Source organism: Oenanthe melanoleuca, chromosome 26, assembly GCF_029582105.1.
Source record: "Oenanthe melanoleuca isolate GR-GAL-2019-014 chromosome 26, OMel1.0, whole genome shotgun sequence".
NCBI lineage: Eukaryota > Metazoa > Chordata > Aves > Passeriformes > Muscicapidae > Oenanthe > Oenanthe melanoleuca.
Window position 1 is genome coordinate 3294884 of NC_079359.1, and position 13382 is coordinate 3308265.

General features: G+C 53.6%; 1 protein-coding gene across 9 annotated transcripts in view; it reads left to right on the plus strand.

The window, feature by feature from the left end:
* The window catches only part of ANKS1A (ankyrin repeat and sterile alpha motif domain containing 1A), a 76495-nt gene extending 63838 nt beyond the window's left edge, over nt 1-12657 (plus strand). For 2 of the 9 annotated variants that reach the window (XM_056511710.1, XM_056511713.1), the window contains 11 exons: nt 1656-1754; nt 2072-2224; nt 2326-2433; nt 4029-4193; nt 4538-4663; nt 4785-4856; nt 5245-5331; nt 5674-5811; nt 6469-6639; nt 7065-7163; nt 7785-12657. In XM_056511710.1, the coding sequence (XP_056367685.1) occupies nt 1656-1754; nt 2072-2224; nt 2326-2433; nt 4029-4193; nt 4538-4663; nt 4785-4856; nt 5245-5331; nt 5674-5811; nt 6469-6639; nt 7065-7163; nt 7785-7904 (1338 nt within the window). In that variant the 3' untranslated portion in view covers nt 7905-12657. The remainder of the gene's footprint in view (nt 1-1655; nt 1755-2071; nt 2225-2325; nt 2434-4028; nt 4194-4537; nt 4664-4784; nt 4857-5244; nt 5332-5673; nt 5812-6468; nt 6640-7064; nt 7164-7784) is intronic. The other 7 variants (XM_056511717.1, XM_056511719.1, XM_056511714.1 and 4 more) reach the window with 5 other exon arrangements.
* Nucleotides 12658-13382: the final 725 nt, after the last annotated feature.

Genomic DNA, 13382 nt, shown 5'->3' on the forward strand with positions numbered 1-13382 from the left:
TCATGGTGTGCAGTGTCACCACTCAGATGAGCCCCTGGTGTCCCTTGGCCTCACTCACAGGCTGTGGGGTGCAGAGCAGATGGGTCTGGCCATGGTCTGGTGACCACAGGGACACTGGGGCAGTGGCAGTAGCTCTTCCCAGCACAATGGCTTCAACTGGCACAGTCTGTGAGCTGGCCTTTGGGAAAACATGGAATGAGCCCCCCTCTGTGGGCTGCAGAGCCATTTAGTCCTGACTTTCGTGTTGTTTAAACAACTCTCAGACAAATAAATGCCTTTGTGTCGTGGCTGTCAGCTCAGGCTCTGCTTTCCTGTCCCCTCCCAGCTCTCCAGGAATGAAGTGTGTGGGATCTGACCCGCCAGGGGAGGGGGAGGCGGAGGAGCCCCATCAGGGGTGTTGAGGGCTCTGCCTCCTCCCACCCACTGCTCATTTTGCCACTGCTGTTTGCTAAATTACTACTCTGGCCTGCAGGACAGCTCTCCTGCATGGCACAGAGATCTCTGGGCATCTCTTATCTCTGGTGTTAATTCCCTGTTTCTCTGAACAATCCTCTGTGGCTGGGGGAAGGGCAGCTCCTGGGTGGAGAGCCATGTGCCATCCTGCTCTGCTGTCACCACACTGCCAAGGAAGTGGCAGTGGTGCTTCTGGGCAGGGGCAGAGAAGCTGCTGGCATGGCCAGGAGCAAGGACACACTCAGGGGGTGGCTGTTCTGGGGCAGCTCACTGCATTTAAAGCAGGTAGCACTCAGCAAAGCACACATGCTGAAATCCCACAAAAGTGTGGATGGGAAGTAAGAAACCCTTGCTGCCCTTTATGGAGGGTGCCTGGCACATCTCACCTGTCCTCACCTTCCCTGCAGCCAGCCCTAATTGGGTTTCTCTTATAAAACCAGAATGTGGGGCAGTGAACCTGTCAATGCACACTGCTGGGGCTCTCTGGGGAGCAGAGGGAGGCAGGGCCAGGGAGGGGGGGCAGCTCCAGCTGAAGCTTCATCACACAGCAGTGTGGCTCTGCCAGTCTGGGGAGACCTGTCCTGCTGAGCTCTGCCCAGGTAGGAGGGCAGGGAAGCAGCTCGGGACAGAGGCTTTTAAAGGGGGGGAGAGTCTGTGTGCTTCTGCTCTGCATGGGGAAGGGGGCAGAAAATGGGTTTTAACAGCACAGTGTGGGGTGACTGGAGCATCTCTGGCCCTGCCTGGGGCCAGAGGAGACACCTGAGCTTCCCCTGCTGCCAGGGAAAGCAGTGCAGGTTTCCCTGTGGCCGTGGAGGGAGATGGAGCAGAGCTCAGAGCCCCTGCTCGGGAATGGAGGGGCTGGGGTTTCCCTGGGCGCTGTTACAGGATGTGTGTCGAATCCCACAGGAGGTGGGTGTTAGCCATGCCCCAGGGCTAAAGGCTGGAAGCAGCTCCAAGAGCAGGAAGGGAGGGCAGTGCTGTTTGTGCTCTGCTCAGCCCTCTGTCAGCCCTCTGTGCCCAAGGTTGGTACATGGGGCAGAGCTCCCAGCCTTGGAAGCCTTCCTTATCCTCCTCCTCCTCCTCCTGCTGCCACGATGTGCTGGAGGTCATCAGGAGGGTGCTGTAACCGTGTGATGTAATTCACACACCTGTGTGGCTCCTGTTGTCCCCTGCTGCCATGTCACTCCCTCGTGTCCCCACAGGGCTGTAATGTCATGGAAGACCAGGACCTCCGGGATATTGGGATTGGTGACCCCCAGCACCGCCGGAAGCTGCTGCAGGCTGCTCGCTCCCTCCCGAAGGTCAGCACCAGCCAGGATGGGGAACAAAAGCCAGGAAGGAATGGAGGAATCTCAGGGGCTGTGGGAAGGGTTTGGGGAATAGCAGGGAGGAGGAGGAGGAGTATACTGGTCTTCCAGGCAATGTGGATGGTGGTAGCTCAGTACTGGGACTGTTACTCCTGCCAGTCTTGATCCCAAGCACATTCTTTGTTTGCACAGAGTGCTTTTGTTACTGGCTAGTGGAGATGGTTATGGCCTGTAAAATGATTTTTACTGACCCCCTGTCCCTTGGGATCCCTGCTCCTGCAGCTTTCAACACCTTTCTTGTGCTTTCACAGTTGAAACCCCTGGGCTGTGATGGGAATAGCCAGCCATCAGTTCCTGCATGGCTCGACTCCCTGGGGCTGCAGGATTACATCCAGTCCTTCCTCTCGAGTGGCTACAGCTCTATCGACACTGTGAAAAACCTCTGGGAGCTTGAGATAGTAAATGTGAGTGTCACCTCTCTCCTGCCCTGTTCCCTGGAGCTGGGACTTGCTACAAGTCTCTCAGAGCACTCTGTGCCTGTGGTGACTGTGATCTCTCCCTGCAGGTGCTGAAGGTGAACCTGCTGGGCCATCGGAAGAGGATCATTGCCTCACTGGCAGACAGACCCTATGAGGAGCCACCAGCCAAGCCACCACGCTTCTCCCAGCTGAGGGTGAGTCCCTGCTTGTGGTTCTCTGCCTGGCTCGTGTGTCAGTGCTGGCAGAAATCTTGCCATGGCCAGTGGTGTCTGTTCAGCTGCTCACCTCATCCTCTCCAGCCACCCAGGCAGCAAATACTTGTGCAGGGGCATCCTTGCAGAGAGTGGGGCAAGATAATTGTAGTCCTTGTAGGTCAGCCTCTGGATGCTGACCCCATGGGAAGGGTCAGGCTACCCCTTGGGATCAGGTTGCTGCGCTGAAGTGTGCAAGGTACCATTCCCACCTCTGCCCTGCACAAAAGGGAGTTCTGAGCCCACTTTCTTGCCCTTGTTTCCTGGTCAGAGATGTGGGAGCTGTCAGCAGGCAGGAGTGACCCAGCCCAGCTGGAGAGGGGCTGCAGCTGGGACTTGGTGTTTGATTGCACCCTTGGGATCCGTAGCCCTCTCCTGGCCCTGCTGGGCTGCTGAGAGCTCCTGCTCTCGCTGCCAAATAACACTCGACAAGATGTGTGGATGTTGATTTTTTCTGCAGGAGTGGCAGCATTTGGATCAAGCCCTTGTTATGGGGCTTGGCTGGAAGGGAAGCATTACATCCCCTGTTCTTCCTGAAAACTGGCTTTTGAGAGCTGGGTTGGCAAAAGCTGCTAGGCTCAGAGTGAGCCTGTGAGATCAGGAATGGGGTAGCATGTTGTGCTGCCTCCTCCCAGAGATTGCTAATCAGCTTCCTGGAGCAGGAATTGGAGTGATTAGAGTTTACCCATCCTAAACATCTGGTCCTTGCCCTGATGCAGAGCTTTGCCCTCTTGGATTCCCAAGGCTTTCCAACCCAAACAGCCTTAGCTGAAGCAAGTTGGGCTGCTGTGCCCTGCTTGCTGACAGGGGATTTTTTAGCATCTGAGTTCAAGTGTGAGAACAGAGAGGTCACACTGGTGCTGCACTGGGAAGGTGCCCAGTACAGACCCCTTGTTCAACCCCCTGTGCCAGAACATGGGAGGGACCAGCAGACTGAAGACCAGCGAGACTGAAGGCAGCAGGGCTGAGGCTGCTTTGGTTGGGCTCAGCTGATTGAGATGCTGCCTGGGGAGGCTGGCTGGGAGAATGGGCCATTTGCAGCATTTCCTGGCGCTGCAGCTGCCGAGCTCCAGCGCTGGCTGCGAACGTCAATGGCAAATCAAGCGAGTGGCTGAATGGGGCTGATGGGCCGCAGCTGTGCCGAGGCTCTGGCCGTGCCTGGGGCCCTGGGCGCGCTCTGCTGGTGGCTCTGGGGCTCCTCTGCTGATCATCATCACCCTCGGGTGCTTAGCTTAGTGCTTTAGGGAGCCCACCCCTCTGGAATCACCTTGCCCCCAGCCCAGCGTGTCCCCTGCCCTCCTGGGATGAGCTTGTGAAGGCAGAGGTGTGCTGAAAGGGCTGAGTACATGGCTGAAACCAGCCTGGAGCAAATCAGGTGTCTGGTGCAGAAGGGAAAGGCTGAGGCAGGAGCCCCCAGAGCAGGAGCTGACCCCGTTAGTCCACTCAGTGCACCCCATGTCAGATGATATCGAGGGAGTGATGGGGGTTCAGCACAGCCCAAGCTGACTGGGACTCTTTGTGGTGTCTGCTCCTTCCAGTGCCAGGACTTGATGTCGCAGACGTCGTCACCCCTGAGCCAGAATGACTCCTGCACAGGCAGATCTGCTGATCTCCTGCTGCCCTCCGGAGACACTGCCAGGAGGCAGCACGATCGTGGCACTGAGGCTGCTCCCTACGCCAGAGCTGAGCGCTACAAAGCACAGGTTGGTGGGAAAGCACAGGTTAGTGGGTGCTCCTGTGTGTCCTGGGGCCTTCTGTACAGGCTCCCCCATCTCTGGAGCCAGGGAGAAGGGAGGGTGATGCAGAGAGGGAGCTGGTCAGGCTCAGCTTCCCTCAGACATTAGCTCCTTTATGCCTCAGTTTCACCTCAAAAATGGATGGCTCACACTTCCACCAGCACTGGCACCTTAACTCCATGTGCTGCCTGCACCCAGCTCCTGGGGCACTTGGCCAGCCTCAATCCCCTCAGCTCAAAGAGCCCTCCTGAGAGCTGCTCCAACCCAAGCTGAACCCCTTGTGCTTCACACCCGTGTGTGTTGCCGTGCAGGAGGACCGTCGGGAGTCCAAGCTGACCCTGCGCCCCCCCAGCCTGGCAGCCCCCTATGCCCCTGTGCAGAACTGGCAGCACCAGCCCGAGAAGCTCATCTTCGAGTCCTGCGGGTACGAGGCCAACGTAAGTGGCTTTTGGTTCATGGGGGTGGTGAGGATGAGGAGGCTCTGGGGCTGTTCTGGGGTCTCAGGGCCATGTCATTGCCTTGGGATTGGGATTTAACATCTCTCCCTCCTTCACACAGTACTTGGGCTCCATGTTGATCAAAGACCTCCGAGGGACAGAGTCCACACAGGACGCCTGTGCCAAAATGAGGGTATGGAGACCCCCCTCCTTCACTTGCAGCCTGTGGTGGATGATGTGGGTTAGGGAGGGGGAAACTCAGTGGTTCCCCAAACCCTCTAGGGGAACCACCAAACAGGCAGTGCCACTGTCTGTGGTGAACTGCCCCTTCCCAGCACTGTTCCCAGTGCACTGGGAGAGGGGGTGTTTTCACTGGGGAAGTGGTGGCTGGGTCCTCTTCAGGTCCCTGTCTCTTCACCTCTGCTTCCACCAGGAGCTAACTTTCCTCCTCCTGGTCCCAGATCCCCAAAACTTCCTGTACAGGTCTGGGGGTCTCTGGGGTGAGGTGGGCTGGGGCAGGGCAGGGGTGAAGAGGGAGCATCCATTCACAGTTGGTCACTTGAATATTCTCATTTCTGAAGAAATCCACGGAGCACATGAAGAAGATCCCAACCATAATCCTGTCCATCACATACAAAGGGGTGAAGTTCATCGATGCCTCCAACAAGGTGAGTTGTAGATGCCTCAAAGTTGATGTCTGGAGGGACACAGCCTGCAATCCCACCTGCCTGGGGGCTGCAGGTCACTTTTTGTGGCCCTTTTGAAGCCACTGCTGGTCCTGGGGAACTTCTGGGCTTGGGGGAAAATACCAAGGTGTTGATCATCACCTGAGTGCCAAAGGCTTGGCAGACTGCTGCTTGTGGACCATGTTGCCATTTATTCCTGCCATGGGAGGGAGCTGGAACTGAGCTGGCTGGGAGACTGCCCTTCCCTGTCCCCACAGCCACTGTTTGCTGGGTGTATTTGCCATCCCCAGAAGGGTGACGGGTGCTTGTGGTTGACCCCGGCAGAATGTCATTGCTGAGCACGAGATCCGGAACATCTCCTGTGCTGCTCAGGACCCTGAGGATCTCTGCACATTTGCCTACATCACCAAGGACCTGCAGACCAGCCATCACTACTGCCATGTCTTCAGCACTGTGGATGTGGTGAGTGCATTGTCATGTCACATCTCCCAGTCCTTCACAGCCCATTTCTTTCATCTCTCAGCTTTATTGGCTAGTCACAGACTGCTCCTTTCCAGTGTTCTTTCACCCATTTTTAACATAAAGTAGTCTTGGTTCTGAATGCCTGTCCTTTGGGCCTCTGTGGACAAAAAGAATATTTGTCTGGCTTCGTTACTGCTGTCTCCAGCACTGAATAAAGCAGGGCAGGAGCTTTCCCTCCCGGGGAATGTGCTGTGCACAAACCCCTAACATGTTCTCAATTATGTTGAGCATAATGGGCTGATTTAACAACCTTTTAACTTAGAGAGGGTAAAAGTGTGATTTGCATTTATACTTGGGCAGAATTAAAATCGCACAAGACTTTTGGGCTATTTTTCTTTATGCTGCTGAACTGCAGTGCTGGTGGGGCTTTACAGGTGGGCAGGAGGTCCTGGGCAGGGGGCCCTGATGGAGGCAGCATGGTCCAGGCTCCCTCACATCAGGACCTCAGTGGCTTTGCCAGGGACACAGCAGGATATGACCTGCTGACGGGAAGGCACCAGCTCTGCCGAGGTCTGTGATCCCAGAGCAGCTTCTGAGCACAAGGGGGATGCGCACAGGGTGATCTGACAACTTTGTGTTCTCTGTGCTCTCTCAAAGAACCTGACATACGAGATCATCCTCACGTTGGGGCAGGCATTCGAGGTCGCCTACCAGCTTGCCCTGCAAGCCCAGAGGGCAAAGCCTCTGGGTGCTGGAGCAGGAGAAATGATTGAAACAAAATCTTCCAAACCGGTGCCTAAACCACGAGCAGGCATGAGGAAATCTGCGGTATGTGGGTGTGGGCAGGAGCGACTGCTGGGCTGAGCTGGGGCTTCTTGAGGGCAGCACACCCCTACACTCCCCTGGGTGGTGGGGGGAGCCCAGATGTGGTCCAGGTGCCTGTCCTGCTGCTGGCCCTGCAGGTCTGTGCCTGTGTCAGTTCTGCTGCAGGCCTGGGGCTTCTCCTGATAGTAGGAGGGCAGGCAGAGGTGGAAATAGCCCAGGTGGGATGGGGCTTTAGTGCCCTGCTGGGTCCAGCACAAGCTTCCACGTGCAGAGCTGCAGTGAGATACGTAAGTGAGCTGCAGTATGGGATTCCCCATAGCCAAAACCAGCCAAGACTGGAGCTGCTGAGGAGCAGGGACTGCTGCAGAAGCCACTGCCTTCCTTTAATGTCTCCTTTTGTCTGTGTTCTGCTTGCTCCCCCCGCCCAGGTGCCGCTCCCTCCCGACACCCGCTGTTGTTACTGTCACACCTGTACAACACACCGCCCCTCCTACCTGCCGCTGCAGTCTGTTAGTCCTGGAGCGAAGGTCTTTACCCTTCTTCCTGCCATCCTCCCTTCCCAACCAACCCGGGCTGCCTCCCCACTCCTGTACCTCCTTCTGTGTCCCCGTGTCCTGCCTCGCTGTTGTTCCTCCCCCTGCTCGTTCTCGCCCCTGCCGGGGTTTGGATGAACCCTGGGATCTGCTGCCCCCGCTGATGCAGTGTGGCAGCTCTCAGCTCACCCCGCTGCTCCTGCTGGGGTGGGAACAACTTCCCCATGGCACCCTGATTTAGCAGGACAAGAGGAAGGAGCCGTGCTTGGTCAGGAGGGTATCTCACGTGGGAGCTCACCTGCCAGGAGCTGTCTCCCTCTGCCCCATTTCTCTAGCGCTCCGTTTTTCATGCTTGTCTGAGACGAGCGAAGCTGTCGCTGATGGTGACAGGGACTCACAGCCTAATGCAGGGAGTCATCTTGGGGTGCTGGGTTGAGACTGACATGGCCAGACATGTTTTAGCTGTGAAGGACTCAAATGCCTCCCCAGCAAGAGCTGCTTCCTTGCACACATGCACGGTTTTGGGATGGGCAGTAGGCAGGCAGGCGCTCCGTGCTTCATTCTGTCCCAGAAGAACGGCTGTCCTAAGATGCCCTTTCTCTCCTTATTTTCTAGCTGGATCCCCCTGAAGTGGACCAAGACTCCCAGTCTCATGCCAGTGTCTCCTGGGTCGTGGACCCCAAGCAGGACTCCAAGCGGACCCTCAGCACTAAGTATGAGACCACTATCTTCTAAAGCAAACGCCCGCGTCCGCCCCGTCTAACCGTGCCTTTGCCATCTGATCTGTCTGCTCTTCTAAACTCCCTCTTCCTCCAGCTGCTCGCCCTGAGCCCGCCTAGGCACCGCGTCCAAGGCAGCAGCACTTAGGAGACTGTAGACTTAACGGCTTTTGTACCTGATGGCTGTGAACACTGTGAATCTCCTTTCTGGGAATCGAGGGTAACGCGCTGTGGCTGCCCGTGAGGCGGGAGCAGCAGAGGGGGCAGGCTGACGCTCGGAGATGTGGATCCAGGAAAGCCGCCCACTGTTTTCACGTCTTCCCCCCTCGCTCTGGCACTGTGAATCCCTGGGGCAATGTGATGCTCCCCAGGCCTTTTTTTTTTCTATCTCACCTTGTCCCTGGACTGACGGAGACCTCTTGTCTCTATGGTGCACACACTCCCTCCTCCTAGATCCTCTTCCTGACTGAGCCACGGCTGTGCACTGTTCAGTGAACTCACCTCTCCTTCCCTGCCAGTCGAACCGACACTAACCACTGTGATGCTCTCTGCAAATAACACACAGGCACTTCCATTTCCTCATGGCCACCCTTGCCCCCAGTCTCCCTCCTCAAAGCCCAGCGCAGAACTTGCTCTGAGTGGTGGGGGAGCGTTGGTTTGGGCTGGGTGTGATGGTTCCCACTGTGAGCTCTGTCCCCTCAGACATGAGGGGGCAGGTGGTTGCATGCATTTCAGTCCCTTGTAGGTTTTTCTTCCCCTCATAGTCCTTGTGTTTACACTCACCAGACTTCTCCTGAGTGCTGGTGTAGTTCTCACCTAGCAGCCTGTGGTTTAGCTTCCAAAGGCACATGTTGTTGTTAGCCCCGGGCTGAGGAAGGGAAGTGTCAGCTGGACACCACAAGCAGCATCAGCAGGGAGAGGTCAGGGAGCAGCCCTGGGTTATTTGCCCCTGGTGTTAGGGCCCAGCAGCAGCTTGTCTGAGTTTTGCTGTGGCTTTGGAGCTGCTGCCTCAGATCTTCCATTTCCCCTCACCTGCAGTGAAATCTGATGTTTTAAAGTCCTTTTTTAACTCTTTCTCAGGAATGAGTTTGATCTCCCAAGTCATTTGCAACTTAATGGCAAACTGACCTCAGGCTGAGGGCTCAGCTAATGGGAACCCAGTGAGAGGACTAGAAGTAGAAGTGTCTTAAAGCAAAAAAAAAAAACAAAGCAAAGCTCTGTCTAGTGCATACATTTCATATGCCACAGAGACCCCTGACACAGTCAGCACTGCCCAGGGCCTGCAGGGCCACCCTGCCAGCCCGGCCCTTGTAGACAGCAGACCATTGCTGTGCCTGAGGTGCTCTGGGAGGCTGGGTTTGGGTTCCATCAGCACTTTTCCAAGCTGTAAGAGTGCCATGATTTCTGTGTCCCTTTAAGAGAAACTCAGTCCCTGGTGTGGGTGGCAGAGCAGTTTCTATGTGTAGGTGTTCACCACACAGCTGCCACACGTCCGCCCAGTGTCAGAGTCTGAGCTCTTCATCTCCCCCTGCTCTCAGCTGGGAAGGGCAGGTCCCTCCACACCCCCTCAATCCAGGTCAGGAGAGCATGTGCCTTCCTAAAGGTGACCAAACCCAGCGGGGATCACAGCCAGCCCTGCCCTGCTCCGTGTCCGTAGCCCTGACGGTTTCTGTGTCCCGTCTCCGGGCCGTTTGCCTTTCCCAGCACGTGGTTTTTTTGTATGGCTCGGAAATTCATTCCATTATCTTCCTTTCTGTTTGCCTCTGCGAAGCTGAGCTCCGGGCAGCCGTCTCCTACCACGGGATGTAGTAGCGGGGCAGAGACCTGGGACGCAGTGACACGAAGATCATCTCCCTCTGGCACGGGTGGCTGCCTCGCAGTGGGTGTGTGGCTGCTCGGTGAGGGCTCCCAGAGCAGAGGGGAGACCCCTCCTCCACCGAGGAAAGTCGCTCTCTCCATTCCTAGCAAAGGAAAACTCAAGATTTGGAGGCTGAGAGCGATGTCGCCTTTTCTAGTTTGAGACAAAACATCTTTCGACCCGTTTCTTTTTTAACCAAGTGACACAGAGCAAATCCGGTTCACGGTTTCAATATAGCGCTGCAGCTTTTTCGTGAGAAAAAAAACCAACAAAACACAAATTTTTATTTACTGAGAATCCTGCAGTCCGGCGAGGAGCACGATAGAAAGTCTTAGCAGGGGCGTGGTGTGCGTGTTTCTGACGGTACTTACTCTGCTTCAGCTCTGGGTGAACAGGAGAGAACGCCAAATTCTTGGAGATTGCTTCCTCCCACGTGAGAACCCGGTGGGGTAAGTCTGCATCCCGTTCTCCAAGCCACTCCATACTTTTGTAGCAAATGGAAGCAACTCGAGGAAAAGAATCTCCAAAGGATCTTTCACCCCAGAGCATCTGTGGCCAATATCCCTGATGGTACAAAACTTCCTTATCCCCCGAACTGTCGTGTTGCAATACTTGACATTTCTATGGCAAGGACCCCGTTTCTTCCCGTTTCCGCACTGAATTCCTGAGGACAACTCCCTGCTCCAGCCTCTGTGCACCTGTCTTGTTTTTAAATGCAGTTACGCCCTGAAGGGTTGGGGTTTTTTTAAGTATATTCAATTGTGATTTAGCACTTTTTTGATACTAGCTCATTTTATTTAATTAGTGCAACCGTTTCAGAAGATGAACAAATAAGGAGTTAAATTTTGGGCATTACACTGAACCAGTCCATCCCCAAGGACAAACCACATCAGCCTGAGGGTGGCTTGGCCCCATCCAAGCCCAGTGTCCCCAAAGACACCACCTCAGAGGTGCTGTGTGCTTGCTTTTACTCCGAATTACAGAGTGTTTCACAGTGGTTTGGGCTGTGACTGACATGTTTTCAGACTGTTCCCCTCTGGGGAGAATGTTCAAATGGTTGTGATTTGAACTCTTCAGATGCAAAACGTAGCGCAGCGCATCCGTTGTGATCTCGTCAGGCCCTGCTGGGGCTGTGGGACCTGCTGCCACATGGGAACGCTGTGCCCCAGTAATTCCTGTTTAACTCCAGTTGCTGCTGTATGTCAGGATTTCCTTTAGTCTCTTCTCACCAGTGAGGCTGGGAGGGAAGTGAACCATAATCCCGAAGGCACAGACCTGTAAAGGATTGGGAAGGGGGAGTGGAGATTTTGGGTTAAGTTGATGAATTTAGGAAACCTAACATTCCTTGTTATGCACATGTTGCAATTCATACTGGTGTAAGTGTAAATATTTGGTGTGTTGGCAACAAGTCTTTGGTGAGATTGCAAATTGAACCTCTGCTTGGGAGGAGGGACACCTTTCCTTTCTGACACGTGAGCTTTTTTTGGAGGTTGGCTTGGAGGTGACGTGGTGATGAAGACTCCAATCTTCAGGCACTGGGCTCGGTGACCCTGGTGGTCCATTCCAGCCCCACGTGTAAACCTGTGGTTGTCTTTAGTGATCCATTCTTTAGCCAGATGCTCCCTTTCTCACCTCACAGACAGAGCAGTTGTTTTGGCAGTTCAGTGTGGTGGGGTCTCTCGAGGGACTCAGTGCTGGAGACTGACCCTGGGCTGTGCCCCTTGCTGGCTCCTGGCCACCTTCAACCACCCACTGTGCAGTATTCAGGCTCTTTCTCCCTGCAGGGTTTTGTGCTATCTGGAGGAAAGTGCCCCAAATTTCTGGTGCTGATCATGACATTGCATCCAACTGCATCTGCTGTATTACCTGCCCAGGAGGAGCTGGGGCTGTCCTGGGCCTTGTTCCTCTCTTTAAAGACAGATTGTGTTTCACAGACTTTGGTTTGTGGGCTGAGCCTTCACTCACAGAGTTTTGTCTTTCTTTTTATAGGAGGGGATGATTTTTTTTTTTTTCAAATTGAAGATGCTTTATCCTTTTTTTATTTTGTGTTTACAAAGAAAAAAAACAAACAGCTCTAATCTTAGCTGTTCAGCTGACTTTAACCTTGCTTTGGGATTGTTCTTTTCAGAAGAAATTATGCAACTTTTTTGGAGTACATGCCTGTCCCCCCTCCCAGGGAGAAGATGCAGCACCTTCCAGGCTGTACCTGTAGTGAAGTCTGTACCCTGAGGAGGCTGCTGAGACACAGAGCAGATGCCAAAAAGCCCCGAACATGTCCCATTCTGTGTGCAGCTGAGGTGGAGCCAGTGCTTTAATGCTCCTTCCACCCACCTCAGAAGTTTCCAGCAGCAGCAGCAGCATTTCCCTGGCTCTGCTGAGATCCTCATTTTGGAGCTGGCACACTGCTCACAGCACTGTCGTGTTGCAAAGGTCTCCCTTTCAGATCTCATATTGGTATTACCTTAATTTTTTTTATTCCCAAAAGAAAAGTATCTGTGCTGTTCTCACTAAGTCAACCCAGCTCAGACATTTTTCTTACCCACAGAAGAATAACCTGGGATTCCCTGACAGGGCAGAGACACTCGAGTTCAGTTTGCAATGTGGACATTTTTGCTAATTGTGATGTATGGCAGTGGGGCTGATTTGTAATACAAATGTTATTTAATCTGTCTGTATTTTGATACTTGAATTTCCTTTTATTTCCTGTATATACAATTGTTAATCTGTTCAAATTTGTCTGAATTTTAAACATCTTGTGGTACCAAACATAACCAATCTGTGCAACAACATAGACTGACCTCACTACAACAAGGCGAGATTGTAAATATTCCTGGGCTTCCAGCAGTCGTTTTGTTGTTTTCATAATTGTACAACTTAGAACAGGCCGAATTAATAAACAACCTTAGACACACGTGTGTGCTGTTGTGCCCAAGTCCTCCTGGGGGTCTGTGTCAAAGCAGGGCAGTTCTCATCCTGCAGGCACCAGCTGTGGTGGGTTGGGAGCTTTGGTTGAAGCTGCTCTTTCTACAGTCAATCATAATGACCCAAACATTGAATATTATTTATTTGAAACCAATTTATGCGTAAAATCACATCCAAATGTTCTGTTAAAGACAGCACAAGGGTCTGCAGCCATTGTGGGTGTGTTCTATATGTGATGGAGGGTTAGAAAAGCTCATTTTTACCCCCACTAATGTATAGCTGCAAGGATTGTATCCCTAGGGGCTGTCATGTACCACTGAAATCCCTTTTTGCAGCATGGCAGCGAGTGGTTCCTGTGACACCAGCACCCATTTGGGCAGCCATAGTTCAGAACATTTACCCAGCAAAGACCTGGGGCTTGCCAGGAACTAGGACATTTCAGTATGGAAAATTAGAGCAAGAAATCCAGACATTTAAATACAGGTTAAAGTTCAGATTTTCGTGTCAAGTAAAATCTGGCTGATGTGAAATGCTAAATACACCAGGGATTGCTAAATTTATACCGTATGTTCCATTTCTAATAACAAGGCAAGTCAGGTTTTCAGGCTGACATGAAATACACTGAGCTGGTTTAATGGTTTGAAACACCATGAGGTTTTATCCTTCACAGCCACAGCCCTGGCTGGGACTGACACCTCAGCAGAGGTTACAGGC